The sequence below is a fragment of the Hemiscyllium ocellatum genome, chromosome 4 (genome assembly GCF_020745735.1).
Source record: "Hemiscyllium ocellatum isolate sHemOce1 chromosome 4, sHemOce1.pat.X.cur, whole genome shotgun sequence".
Taxonomy (NCBI): Eukaryota; Metazoa; Chordata; class Chondrichthyes; order Orectolobiformes; family Hemiscylliidae; genus Hemiscyllium; species Hemiscyllium ocellatum.
In genome coordinates, this window is record NC_083404.1 from 29453320 (window position 1) to 29468875 (window position 15556).

At 40.2% G+C, this 15556-nt stretch overlaps 1 protein-coding gene across 1 annotated transcript in view; it reads right to left on the minus strand.

The window, feature by feature from the left end:
- Positions 1-15556, minus strand: part of vps41 (VPS41 subunit of HOPS complex) — a 166527-nt gene that overhangs the window by 76466 nt on the left and 74505 nt on the right. The window contains exons 6-7 of the mRNA XM_060824195.1: positions 12779-12841; positions 3217-3282 (exon numbers count right to left, since the gene is read on the minus strand). Of these exons, the coding sequence (XP_060680178.1) occupies positions 3217-3282; positions 12779-12841 (129 nt within the window). The remainder of the gene's footprint in view (positions 1-3216; positions 3283-12778; positions 12842-15556) is intronic.

The following is a 15556-nucleotide window of genomic DNA, read 5'->3' on the forward strand; positions in this document are numbered from 1 at the left end:
TGAGAAGGGGGCCTCTGAATGTCCACCTTCTTTCTCAACCGAGGACCACTCAGCACCATGGTTGACGGGGCTCTCTGCCGGGTCCAGTCCATCTCCTGCACTCCAGCCCTCATCCCCATTCCTTCCTCCTACAACAGTGATAGAATTTCCCTTGACCTCATCTACTATCTAACCAACATCCACACCCAGAGGATCATTAGTCACTATTTCTGCCACCTCCAACAGGATGCCATCATCAGACACATATTCTCTTTCCCTCCATTCGGTAGGGACTATTCCTTCTGGGATACCTTGGTCCACTCCTCCTTCACTCCCAACACGTCCCCACAGCCTTCCCTTGCAATCACAGACAGTGTAACACCTGCCCATTTATTTCCTCCTTTCTCATTATTCAAGGTTCCAAACATACCTTTCACCTGCATATCACTCAATCTAGTCCACTGTATTCGCTGCTCACAATGTGCTGTCCTTGACACCAGGGAAACAAAATTTGGATGCGGTGACCATTTTGCAGAACACTTAGGTTCTGTCTGCAAATAAAACCCTGAACTTTCACTTGCCTGCCACTTCAACACATCACTATGTTTCCTGGCCAACCATGATGACAAAGTCCCCCTTGCTAAAGTTGGCATCATTGTCGAAGTTGCTAGCTCTGTCTCAGGCTTGCTGCAATGCTCCAGCAAAGCCTAGCACAAGCTGGAAGAACAACACCTCATGCAAATGCTACTGCTTTCTGGACTCAACACTGAGTTCAAAAATTTTAGGGCTTAAGCAACTTCTCCCATGTCCTCACCCCAACATCCACACACCAACACCAGTCCTTGTCATCACACTGCCAGCATACCAACTGTTAAGTAATAATAGCCCCATTAGCAACTATTCATTCTTCCAGGTTGACCTTTACCCACTCCTATGACTGTGGAACCCAAGAAGCTGTTGTTTGAGTTTTCCTGCTACTCCACCAATATCAAAACAGTGGTACATCATCAAGCGACTTTGCACTCATATATATGTATATAGATGAAATCATAACTCTTATCCACTGAAGACCCCTACAAAAACTTAGGAATCCTTCATTCAAGCATAATTTATTTTATTTAGTAGCTGGTGGTTACCATTAGCCAGAAACAATATCCTAGACACCACCATCACCATTCTGGATAAATCCTGTTCCACCAGCAAGACATAATTATCATAGATGGGTGGTACAGTGTATGCAGTCTGGAAGGAGTTGTCTTGAGAGTACTCAACCTTGACTCTGGCCCACATGAAGACTCATGGCACCAAGTCAAACATGGGCAAGGAAACCTCCTGCTGATTACCATGCATTATTCTCCCTCGGCTGATGAATCAGTGCTCCTCCATGTTGAACAACTCTTGAAGGAAGCATGAAGTGTGGTAAGGGTGTAGAATGTACTCTGTTTTGGAGATTTCAATGTCCATCACCAAGATTAGCTCTGCAGCAGCACCACTCATTCAGCTAGTCAAGTCATACACTGCTGGACTGAGTCTGTGGTAGGTCGCGATAGAACCAAGAGGAGGTAAAAAACATGTTTGACCTCCCCTTTTGCCTGCAGCAGATTCATCTGTGCATGGTAGTATCAGTAAGAGTGACAATTGCACAGTTCTTGTGAAGAAAATCTCCGCCTTCACATTGATAATAGCTTTCATCGTGTTATGTGACACTATCACTGTGCTAAATGAGACAGGCTTTGAATAGATCTATTAACCTATGACTGAGGTGCCATTGCTCTCAACAGCAATACAGTTGTCGTGCAACCTAATCTGTAAACTTCATGGCTTGGCATAGCCCCCATTTGCAAGAAGCTTCACACCATCCAGGACAAAGCAGCACCTTCACAAACACCCACTCCCTCCCCCAATGACATTCAGTAGCAGCAGTGTGCACTGTCAACAAGATGCACAGCTGAAATTCACCAAGGCTCTTTAGACAGCACCTTCCAAACCCATGACCACTTCCATCTAGAAGGATAAGGGGAGCAGATCCATGAGAAAACCACTGGAGTTGCCCTCTCAGCTACCCACCACCCAGGCACTGAAATGTGTTGCTATTCCTTTAGCATCACTGGGTCAAATCCTGGAACTCCTTCGTGAACAGCATTATGGGTCTACCTACCCCAAATAGCCTACAGCAGTAGGTGGACAATTCACCACCACCTCCTCAAGGGTAACTAGGGATGGACAATAAATGCTGGCTCAGCCAGCAAGGCCTCTTACCAATGAATGAATTTTTAAAATGTCTTAATTACTGCTGAACATATAGAAGTAAAATCTTTTTTAACCTTTACCTTTGTCCCTAGCCTGCTTTTTGCACATGACTTTACATCAAGCATTCTAATATATGTTTGACTGCTGTATATCACTAAGCAAACTGCAATGTGATTGATTGAAGAGATGCACACATATCCCAGCTCATCCAAAACCAAATGCCCCTAATAAGGACATTATACTAGGGCTATTGGCTCTATTTATAAAGCATTTAAAATTTTGTGCCCGAGGTTTCCTTGTCCACATTTAATTGGTGCCATGAGTCTTCATGTGACCAGGAGTCAATCTCCCCTGTCGATGTGCCAAGTTCCTTGACCTCAATTGGCTCCTGATCTCTCAAATGCCTCAAATTTAAAGCCTTATCCCTGTGCTGTCACCATCTTTACCATTCTAACCTCTCCATTCTCACGACTCCATCATCCTTTGCAGCCCAGTCCCGCTTAATTAAATCAGTCACCAAAGCTGATTGATTCTCTCCACATGTCCCTCGGTCTCTTCACCTTCCTTATCATGCTCATGACTCTCTGTAAATGCAGTCTTTGATCAACCTTTTGATCAACTTTCCCAATCTTTCCTTCTTTGTGCAGTGTCTGTTTTTCCTTAAAATAACTTCGATATGTTTCCATTAAATTCATAATAAAGATTGAGTATTGCTCGTTCACTTCTGGTTGACTAAGAGGGAAATGCTAATTGTGCAAACTTAGTTTCTTTGAAAAACTTGCAGCTAAGCAGATTAAGTGATTCAGTACATATTTTCTAATCTTATTTTACATGTTTATTTTGTGCAAACTGTTTTAATACCATTTGTTGTTGCACAGCACATAACAATGGGTGCTTTTTAAAACCATCTTTTGAATTAAGTGGACAGAGAAATGATGATTATGATTTAAAATTTGGCATAATTGAAAGACAGGTCAACACACTTACCTTGTTTGCCCCTGTGATGAATTGCTTACTACTGGATCTGCCAAACTGTGGGTGAAGAGCCACTATCTACAATAAAATAATGTAAACAAAATCAATATGAGAAAGGCTAACGGTACTTGTACACCAGATATTTATTTCACTCTCAGGATATTAGATGGATAAGATTTATTTCTTGTTTATAGACAGTTCAAATAATTGATAGCAAACCACCTTCTTGAGCGCTAGAGTCCATGTAATGCAAGTGCACCCACAATACTGTTAAGGCAGGGAGTTCAGGAGTTGTACAAGGAATGGGATCATCCTTCATCCAACAATTTTTCACAATAATCCTCCAGTATTTCCTTAGACATATATTTCCAATATTCACCATGGTACCCTCCTGTACATCCCTTTTGCACCAGAGTTAACCAACGCAATTACACCTTATCTTACCTCACAGCATCCAACTGAGAGTATCATGGTCAATGTATCTGAATTCCTACCACCTGAACATAGATAGTATAACATAGAATCCCTACAATGTTGAAGCAGGCCATTCGGCCCATTGAGTCCACATTGAACCTCTGAATAGCATTCCACTCCCCTATCCTATCCCTGTAATCTTGCATTTCCCATAGCTAACCCACCTAACCCACAAATCTCTGGACACGATCAGCAATTTAACATGGCCAACCCACCCAACCTGGGCATCTTTGGACTGTAGGAGGAAACCAGAGGTACTGGGGGATACCCATGCAGACAGGGGAGAATATGCATGCTCCAAACAGACAGTTGTCCAAGGCTGGAATCAAATCTGGGACCCTGGTGCTGTGAGGCAGCAGTGATAACCATTGAGCTACTGTGCCATTCAACATTTAGGATTCAAGTTGCAGGTGTGTTTGGTTGTGCTTGCAATAAATATACACTTTTTAACCAAAACAAATTTGGAATGGAGCCTGTTTAAACAAAACAGTGAAAATGTACATGGCAATTTTTGGATCATTTGTGATGCAGAATACAGATTGAAAACCTGTATGTAAATTTAAGTAATCCCCTGCATAACATACTTCCTTCAGCTATCATTTTTTTCTGGCAATGCAAGTACCGTCAAGGTACGCAGGAATTGTTTCTAAATCCATGCAGCAAGCAAGCAGCTAGAGCAATGAATGTAGTTCACTCATGTGGCCAATTACTGCTGCATGATGAACTATGTATATGAGCAGGAGACTAGTACTTACACAATTTTCTGGAATTAATCACTAAATTACAACCTTTTCCTGTTTCGACACAGTGATTATAAACTAGTTCTGTTTCAATAGATTTTCAGTTTTTCACAAGATTGCAAATCAATAAAAGTCTTACTAGCCTCAGGGGTTCAGCAATGAATGGCAGAATGTGGTTTCATTTTAGTAAAATCCCTACACAGGGAATTCCTGACTTCATCATCATTGATCCATGTGCAAATTATCAAGGAAGGCAAGCAAAAGGAGAAAAATTAACCAACTCATGATATGCAGTTGAGCTGATTAACCGTACATATCTCAAGCAAGTGCAAGCAAGAAATAACCAATTAAAAATTCAACAGAACATTTTTACCAACAGCATTTATCAATGCGAATTACATATGATCTATGCTTCTTTTTTTAAAAGCTATGCCATCACAACTATTAATAATTAACTTATTAGCTTCTGTTTAGAAGGACCGAATGGTAGTTATTACACTTTTCAGCAGCAGTTTAGGTTTGAATTCAGTTGGACGCGCACAATCTGATCATGTTCCAGCATCAGATTCTTAAGACTTCATCAGTCTCAGTGCAGAGTGAAGGACACAGTGCAGAACCAGTAATAACTTGGTGGTGTGCCACGCTGTCAGGTATGGCAGTCCTTGGATAAGTTAAGCCCAGCAGACATGACAAACAAATTCCAAAACATTGAAAAGAATCTAGACCAATATTTATTCCTCAACCAATATCAGGATTCAGTCCTCAATCCCATTTCTGTTTGTGCTATTTGCTTTGCAATTGTTCACTTTGTTTTCAAAGTAACCATAGGTACAATTCAGTTCAAAAGTAAAACATTTATTGCATATAGAGGCAAAAGATAACAGTGAAGTAAAAAACAATTTTCATAGATGGGTATAAGAGCAATTTTTTGAGACAGAGTAAAAAGGATTTTATTAATAAGACCAAAGGATCATAAGATGTAGGAACAGAGGAGGTCATTTGGCCCAATGAGTCTGTTCTGCTATTGAATGAAATCAGAGCTGACTTGATAATCCTCAACTCCACATTCCTACCGTTTCCCCATTCCCTTATTTATTAAAAATTATCAAACTCATCCTCAAATATGCTGAGCAACACAGCCTCTTCAGCCCTCGATGGTAAAGAATTCGAAAGATTCACTTCCCTCTGAGAGAAGATATCCTCCTCATCTTCATCTCACTCCGAAATTACTCCCTCTGGTCCTACACTCTTACAAGGGGAAACAACCTCTCTACACCTACTTTGTCAGGTTCCGAAGAATCTTCTATGTTTCAATTAATTTATCTCTCATTTTTTTAAACTCCAATAATTACAGGCCTAACCTACTCAACCTCTCCTCAAAAGTCTCTCCAAACACTGGATCAACCATATGAACCTTCTTTGAACAGCTTCTAATACAAGTACATCTTTCCTTAGATAAGGAACTAAAACTGTTCACAGTATTCTAGGTTGATCTAATTATTGCCTTGTGTAATTTCAGCAGAACTTCTTTATTTTTATACTACTACACAGTATGCTTATTTCCATCATTCAAGTCATTAATATATACTGTAAATGATTGTGGCAATGGCACCATCTGTGTGGCACTCAAGTAGGCTATGGAGATGCTAGTGTTGGACTGGGGTGGGCAAAGTCAGAAGTCACACGACACCAGATTATAGTCCAACAGATTTATTTAAAATCACGTTGCTCCTTTGTCAGATGAACCTGACGTGAACCACACTCAACTAGTTGCAGATTGCCATCCTAAAAATGCCCATCTCATTCTAATTCTGTCTTTTATTAGTTAGCTGATCTTGTACCCATGCTAATATACTATATTCCAACACAATGGGTTCTTATTAAATCTTAATTCCTTACACATGGTATCTTATCAAATGCCTTTAGGAAATCTAATTTTTTGACATCTATTGGTATACCTTTATCTTTTACAGCTTGTTACCTCCTCAAAGAATTCTAATAAATTTGTAATGCATGATTTCCCATTCATGCAGCCATGCTGACTGCTTGATTATATTGCACTGCTATTACCTCCTTTCTAATAGGATTAATCTAATAACAGACTTTAAGCTAACTGGCCAATACTTACATTTTTTCTGACTCCCTTTTTGGATTAGGTTTGGCAGCTTTACAAACCTTTAGGACGTTTTCATATTTTAAGGATTCTTGGAAGATTAGTATCAGTTCATTGACTACCTCTATAGTGACTTCTTTTAATATCTTAGGATATCAGGTTCAGGAGATTTTTCAGTCTTCAGCCACATTAGTACCTCTGCTAATTCTTCTCCAGTAATAGCTATGGTGTTTGATATTTGACTGATTTATTGTCACGTGTACCCAAGTACAGTGAAAAACTTTGTTTATGCGCAGTACAGGCAGATCATAGTAAGCAAGGACATACAGATCATAGGGCGAAAAATAAAACTCGGCAGAGGCATACAAGTTACATTGCACCAGACATGCGCTAGGTAAGATCAATATTAGCAAGATCAGCATGATTTGAAGTTAGAAAGTCTAGGAAGAAGCTGTTCTTGAACCTGCAGGTATGTGCGTGTGTGTATTCAAGCTTCTGTATCTTATGCCTATCAGAATAAATTATAGGAAAGCATTGCCGGGTGTGATGGATCTATAATGATGTTGGCAATCTTTCTGTGGCAATAGGCCATGTAAATGGAGCCCATGGATGGAAGGTTGGCTTCCATGGTAGTCTGAGCTGTGCACACAACCTTCTGTAGATTCTTACAGGTCATTATGCTTTCTATGGTGTACCTATAAAAGTTTGTGAAGGACCTTGTGGACATGCCAAATTTCCTAAATTGCCTGAGGAAGAGGAGGCATTGTAGTGCCTTCTTGACCAGCACATCTGTGAGGGAAGTCCAGGATAAGTTGTCAGTTATCGTCACTCCTAGGAACTTGACTCTCTCAACCTCAGCTCCGTTTATATAGTTGGGGCGTATTCTCCTCCCTTCTTTCTGATGTCAATGATAGGTTATTTGGTTTTGTAGATGTTGAGAGACAAGTTGTTATTATTGCACCATGACACCAAGTCCTCTATCTCTTTTCGGTATTCTGACTCGTCGTTGTTTGATATCGTCCGATCATGGTAGTGTCGTCAGCAAACTTGCAGATGGCATTCGTTCAGAATTTGACAACACAGTGGGTGCACAGGGAGTACAGTAGGATCCTGAGATCGTATCCTTGTGCGGCTTCACTGCTGAGTGTTATCATGGAAGAGGTGGTGTTTTCTATCGTCAATGATTGTGGTCTGTGGATCAGAAAGCAGAGAATCCAGTTGCAAGGATGAGACCAAGATCTAGGTCTCAGAGTTTTGAGATCTGTCTGGACAAATTACGGTTTGAAGGCAGAGCTGTAGTCAGTGAGCAGGAGTCTGACGTACATGTTCTTGCTGTCCAGGGATGAGTGAAGGGCTGGGGAAATGGCATCTGCTGTGGACCTGCTCGGTTGGTAGGTAAATTGTAGAGGACTGAGGCAGGCTGGGAGACTGGAGTTGATGTGGGCCATGACCAGCCTCTTGGAGCACTTCATGATTTATTTCCTTTCCCACTTTTGGCCCTTAATTATTCAGTATTTTTAGAAAGCTATTGGTGTCTTCTACCATGAAGACCGATGCAATGTATTTATTTAACTCCTCTGCCATTCCCGGTTCCTATTATTATATTCCCAGTTTCATTCTCTAAATAACATATGTTTCCTTTGGCCTCTTACTTTTATTTTATATATTTAAAGAAATTCTTACTGTCTGTCTCAATATTTCTTGTTAGTTTACCCTCAAAGTTTATTTTCTCCCTTGTCATTATTTTTGGGCATCTTTTGTTGGTTTTTAAAACTTTCCTAAACCTCTGGCTGACCAATAATTTTTGCTACGTTTTATATTTTTTCTTTCACTTTGATGTTTTTCTCTACTGTCTTGTTTAACCACGATTGGCTTTTCTCCTTTGTAAAATTCTTTCTCTTCACTTCAATATATCTTTGTTGTGAGTCATGAACAGTTTTCTGAAATGTTTTCTATTATTCCTCAACTGTCTTTGCTGCTAAACTCCTTTCCCAGTCCTCTCCAGCTAATTCTATCCTCATTCCTTTATAATTTATTTAAGCTTATCACAGTTATTTCTGACCTAAGCTGCTCATGGTAGAATTTATCATTAAATTTGACAAAGTTATGGTTGACGTTTCCTAAGGAATCTTTTATTCTGACATTATTTCTTAAATCTCCCTTATTATACTTCACCAGATCCAAAATAGCCTGATGCCTCCTGCTCTAGGAAACTATCCCAGATACATTCATCATGGATACCTCTGCTGATTTGATTTTATCTATCTGCTTTAAGGTTGAAGTCAGCCACAATTAAATTTTTTTATAGGCCCTCAATAGTTCCTGATTTATTATCTGTGCAACAGTGTAGCTATTTTTAGGGGGCTATAGACTACTTCCACCAGTAAATTCTTCCCCTTGTTATTCCTTATACCCACCAGTATGGATTTTTCTTGTTATCATACTTACTCCATTTCGTACTAACAAAGCAACCCCACCACCCTTTATTTCCTGCCTGACTGTCATACACCTCTCAAAATTTAGTTCACAGGTTTGATCTCCATGTCTCCAAAATGTCCATAAGGTCATACCTATTAAATTCAATTTTTGCTGTTAATGCACTTACTCAGATCTGAATGCATTGATTTAAGTAATTTTGCCTTTTTAACATTTTCCTCCTTTGACCCAATATGTTGCTATTTTTCTACGCTTGTACATTTGTCCCTTTTTGTCCCATTCTGGATATTGTTATCCAAATGCCTGTCCTGCATTGCTAGCATATCCTTTTTCTTACATGTCCTCTTTCCCAAACCCTCCTCAAACCCCCATCCCATTGAATTTAAAGCCCTCCCTACAACCTCTCTACTTGTATCTAGCACTAGCAAAGCGTTGTAGTTTCAGCTGTAGAGGTTGGCACTATATAATTCTGGAATAAGGTTCCAATCTGATTTTGCTTTGACTGAACTGGAGTAAAACGATATGAGGAGCCACTGGGATATTAGATGAGACAGCATGTGCAGTATAAATCCAGTATAATGTGAAGCACATGCCACTTCATACCCTGGCACCTTTACAAACTTAGTGGACTCTTAGTGAAAAGTGGCATGACTGTATTTTCAAAACAGAACATCTTCAATTGAACTATTATCCAGTGGAAGTATGTGGGCAATTAAATGTGATTCACAGCCACAGATGCATGAAAATAGCTTTAACGTTTTTCACGTTCTGCAGCAACTGTTTGCAAGAGTGTAATGGCAGCATAGCCACAGCCTCGATATGCATCTATTTCACGATCTATCTGGTTGGGCAAAATTGGGGGGGGGGGGGTGGAAACAGGGGACTGTTGTTAAGACTTGGAATTTTTGATGTTTTTTATCCTTTCTACCATAAAAAGAGGCTCTCCGCCATGGCAAAAATCTGGGCTCAAGTTGCAGTCAGAAACATCCTCCTCCTCCAAAGGATGTGCTGTGCAGTCCTTGCTGATTACTCAACACTGAAAGGACGCAAACATGAAACCTGGCTACCTACCCATGAGCTTCCCAAACAAATGGCAGGAAGAGTTTGGTCTGGCCCATTCAGGAAAAGTGAATTTCTAACTGTATGGTTATTAATAAACATTAACAAACAACATCTCTGATCTGGAACGTTTCATTACATAAGCATGCACTCAAATTTCTCCAGAAGCTGTTAGAAATTTACTGTTGGAAATAAATTTTAAAAATAACTTTCAACCTTTACCTGTTCCTTTTAATTCTCTCATTTAACCTTCTATCCATTCCCCATTTTTCACTCATGATTTAAACCTAATTTGGCTTTTTTGTGTCTCAGTGAGGATTATTCAATTCGATTGATTCAAACACCTCACTTTTTGTTTTTCCCTGCTCACAGATGCTCCTCAGAGGATACCATACTGGGGTCAGATGCTGAATTAAAGCAAGTTTTTGCTTTCGAGCCCAAAGTATCAAAGGCAGCTGGCACTGAGGTAACAACAAGTATGATTCCTGCGTCACTGACTATATTGCAAACTTTGTGTCATTACAATCAGAATGAGTTGCACTTGATGAGGCCACTTTCCAAAGTGTTGTTCTTAATATGTGCTCCTTCTTCTCCAACTGTGGCTTCCCACCTACAGTTGTTGACAGGGCTCTTGACAGCGTGCGGTCCATCTCCCACGCCACGACCCTCACCCCCTCCCAGAACAAGGATAGGGTCCCTTTTGATCTCATCTTTCACCCCACCGGCCTTCACATGCAAAGAATAATCCTCCGCCATTTTTGCCAACTCCAACATGACGCCACCGCTAAACACATCTTCCCTTTCCTCCCCCTGTCTGCATTCCGCAGAGATCGTTCCCTATGGAACAACCTAGTCCACTCCTCCATCACACCTAACACCTCTCCCATCACACACGGCACCTACCCATGCAATCGCGGAAGGTGCAACACCTGCCCCTTTACCTCTTCCATGCTCACCATCCAAGGCCCCAAACACTCATTTCAGATTAAGCAGCGCTTCACTTGTACCTCTTTCAATTTGGTCTATTGCATTCGCTGCCCCCAATGTGGTCTCCTCTATATCGGACAGACAAAACGCCGACTGGGTGATCGCTTTGCTGAGCATCTTCGGTCTGTACGCAATCAGGTCCCGGACCTTCCCGTGGCTTGCCACTTCAACACAGAATCCTGCTCCCATACCCACATGTCTGTCCTTGGCCTGCTGCAATGTTCCAGTGAAGCTCAACGCAAACTGGAGGAATAGCATCTCATCTTACGACCAGGCATCTTACAGCCTGCCGGTCTCAACATTGAATTCAACAACTTCAGATGATTATCCCATCTCAACTCCTCTGTTTTCATTCTGCTCTGTAATTTCATTCCATTAATTTTATTTATTTATTTTTTTTCCCACTGTTCTGTACCTCTTATTTCTTGATTGTCTCTCTTTCTCTTGCTCCCCACTCTCTCATCACCTTTTTCCTCTCCTCTTCCCCCTTTGCTCCCCTGTTTTCCATTTTGCATCTGCTTCACCCATTTCTCCCCATCCCCCACAAATTTTGTCACATGGCACTGGCTTCAGCCTTGGTCATTCACAGCTCCTAATCTCCCTATAATTTCTCTATGCACTGTCATTATCACCTCTTTATTGCTACCTTGGCTTCTGGAGCCATGACTCACCTTCTCTCAGCCTAGTATAAATACCTCCCTATTTGTCCCTTTTTTTAAGCTTTGACAAAGGGTCAGTTAGACTCGAAACGTCAGCTCTTTTCTCTCCTTACTGATGCTGCCAGACCTGCTGAGATTTTCCAGCATTTTCTCTTTTGGCTTCAAACACTATAACTGATTGTCAGTACTGATGCACTAGCAAACAATGAGACCCTGGAAGTGGCATGGAGGGACAGCCATTAAGCCATTATAAGAGGATGAAGTGATGTAGGGAGGTTAGAAAAGCTTGGACTTAAAATGCAATAAGATTCTATTCAGAATTAGAAGGACTGATCCAAATTTAATTATGACTGAAGTGGGCTGACATCAGAAAGAACTTTTGCAACAGTTATCGATATCCGGGAGAGTATCCAGAGAGACAAAACGGAGGCGTTAATGCCAGAACCATTTTGGCTGAAATCGAAAAAAATATAGAAAGAATGAACAACATAGGACAAATGTTCTCCCACTTTTGTCATTCCTCAGTTTCACCATGATGGATATGGTTCCTATGGATCACCAACTGTTTAAGCTATTTATTATCATGGAAATATTTGTCACCAAATAATTAAAGCTTCATCTTTCCTGTATGATTAGTTATTACATACTGAAGTAGCAGAATCTTCTTTTCCCCCAACTCTATCCCACTTCCTGGACAAGGCAAAGTAAGGCTTGCAGCAATTCAGGATTTCTATCAACAATTCTCTGTCTGGTTAAAGCCAAATTGATCCCCTTAAGTGCAACTTGGCAGCCAAAGTCTTGTCTTAACATTTTTTAAATAAATACATCAAATTTTTCATATGTCATTGTGAAGGGATGCAAGGTGTCAACTCTCGGTACGATCATGGGAACCTTCCCCTTAAAATAAATCCCTTCCAAATTTTCAGTTCTCCATCAAATCCAACCATCAAGCATGAAGTTATCACTCAATGTATATAAGCCAATGTTCATTCTTATAACCTTTCCAAATCATTGATAGGAACAATATCTTTCTTGTTGTCTCTGCTTCATCACAATAGCAGTCTGTGACTTAAGAAGTGAAATTGTCTTTTATAAGAAATACTTACTTTGATAGGACAGTCAAAGTTTTCATGAAATCCTTCCCTCGTATACAATCCAACCACCTGTACCTGTTTGATAAAGCAGAATCAGAATCATTAAGAGAATTAACAAGACAGTACTAAGAAATGAAAAACTATAACCACCAAATATGTGAAATGTAGATAGTGCAAAGCTGGTGAATCCGTAGAGAGCAGACAATTAATTACCTTGGAAGTAAAACTTTGTCAGGACTGTTTTGGTGATAGATCTATATGAACATACACAGAATTCTCACTTTAAACCTACTGATGGAGCTATGTGTATTTCGAGAGTTCTCTGCCCTTAATTTAAATCACCAAATTACTTTACAGAATTAGTTCTCACCGCAAGGTCCATTAGAATATCTGCCAAATGACTGAACCCAATCAGTTCAATTCTAGGCTTCCCAGAAAGCAGTTCTACAAGTATTAAGATTGTTATGAAATGGAGGGGTTAAAACATGGTTATGTTTCACATAATCTCTTTAACTCAAAGTAAAATTAAATAATGAACAGAGTAATGTGGTTAGATATGAGGTTTGCCTGACAACAAGCTTGTGCAAGTTGGTTATCATGATGGCTGGACAGGCAGGCATGCCACACATTTAAAACAAAAATCGGAACATGTTATTTTGTTATAGCAGACGTCCTCTCTGAGATTTTGATCAGAAACTGAGATAAAAGTTAGGGACATTGAATTCCAGGAAACACAAAATGAGAGACAGACAAAGAAACAACATTGGCTGCAAAAACAGGGAAAAGGCTGGTCCAATTTAGGTACCGGCTAGAAAGGTGATGGCAAATAATCCGCGAGTTGAGGTGACAAAACTGGCAAATTTGGAGAGATTCATCCTTGCATGAATAAGGGAAAGAATCATCAGGATGAGTGTGGTACTGGAGATGGTTTTGGAATTTCTTGGAAGATTGAGGGAAACAGTTTTGACGGATGCTGCACACACAGCAGATCAGGGAGAAGTGCACCAATTGGAAACTGGGCTTTCAAACTGATAACCGAATAGACTGTAAGTTTCGAAAAAGTGTGCTATAAAATATCTGGCAGTAGGTTATTAGTCAAGCTAAAACATTAATAATGGTTATCTTTCCTGTAGATGACAGTATTAATTCTTTATTAAGTAATCATTGATTGATTTTTGACTTTAGGCTGTTCCTTACATCAGTAGTCTTAAAACATGAAATCTTGTCATGCAATTCCTTCAAGTTGGTCACTGGAAATTCTAATTTTTTTTTTAAAAGTGGTCAAACTTTAAGGGGAGCATGACAAAACTAAAACATGCAAGACTTGAATCTTCACTTAATGAAGCTCAAACCTTCTCTAAGCACATACAACTCTCTTTACACATGCAACACACACTCTCCACCTCCACCAACCAAATTCCCGGGAGAGTCATTAGTAAATAAGAAATGCAAGCAGGAGTAGATATTCACCCACGTGAGCATATTCAACGATTTCATAAGATCGTGTCACTGGGTAATAATTCAAAGTTACAAACTAATGTTCCTTGGACATGGGTTCAAATCCCACCATGGTAAATTTGAATTAAACAAAAAATCTGAAATTAAAAGATAATCTATTGACAACCATGTGAAATGATTTGATCTGCCCTTACAATCTGCTCTAGATGTAGTGATGAACTTTATTTTCTGTAGAAATTTGTACCTGATGAGATGATACATATGTTAGCTCACGCAACATTAGAACTAGGTGAATAACATGGTGCCAAAAGATTCAAAAAACATCTATGACTTAGACCTGTAACTACATATATTACAATCACAGGCACATCTATGTCTGAACAAGTACTGAACGATTTGGTTAGAAATTACAGCATACTTTCCTCAGCATAACATGCTGCAAACAGAGCCAGTAAGATTGAAACTGACATCTGGATACCACCAGGTCACATGCTGTGCCTCTCAAACATATATTGCATTCTAGCTGTGAAACATTACACAACAATACATGCCCATCTGGTTCCTGAATAGCCTTTTGAGAAGGAAATCTGCCATCCTTATCTGGTGTTATGGATCTGGCCAAACCCCCTCAAAATATAGAACATAGAACATTTCAGCGCAGTATAGGCCCTTCGGCCCCCGATGTTGCATTGACCTGTGGAACTAATCTGAAGCCCATTTAACCTACACTATCCCATTCTTGTCCATATGCCTATCCAATGACCATTTAAATGCCCTTAAAGTTGGAGAGTATGCTACTTAAAGTCTGGTTGAAGATTTGTAGCTCGGGTGTCCGTTGTTGTGGTTCTGTTCGCTGAGCTGGAAGTTTTTGCTGCAAACGTTTCGTTCCCTGGCTAGGGAACATCATCAGTGCTATTGGAGCCTCCTGTGAAGCGCTGCTTTGATGTTTCTTCCGGTATCATCAAAGCAGCGCTTCACAGGAGGCTCCAATAGCACTGATGATGTTCCCTAGCCAGGGAACGAAACGTTTGCAGCAAAAACTTCCAGCTCGGCGAACAGAACCACAACAGAGTATGCTACTGTTGCAGGCAGTGTGTTCCATGCCTCTACTATTCTCCAAGTAAAGAAACTATCTCTGACATCAGTCCTATATCTATTACCACTCAATTTAAAGCTAGCCATTGGAAAAGGCTCTCACTGTCCACCCTATCTAACTCTCTGATTATCTTATATGTCTCAATTAAGTCCCTTTTCAACCTTCTTCTAACGAAAATAGCCTTAACTCCCTCAGCCTTTCATCGTAAGACCTTCTCTCCATACCGGGCAGCATCC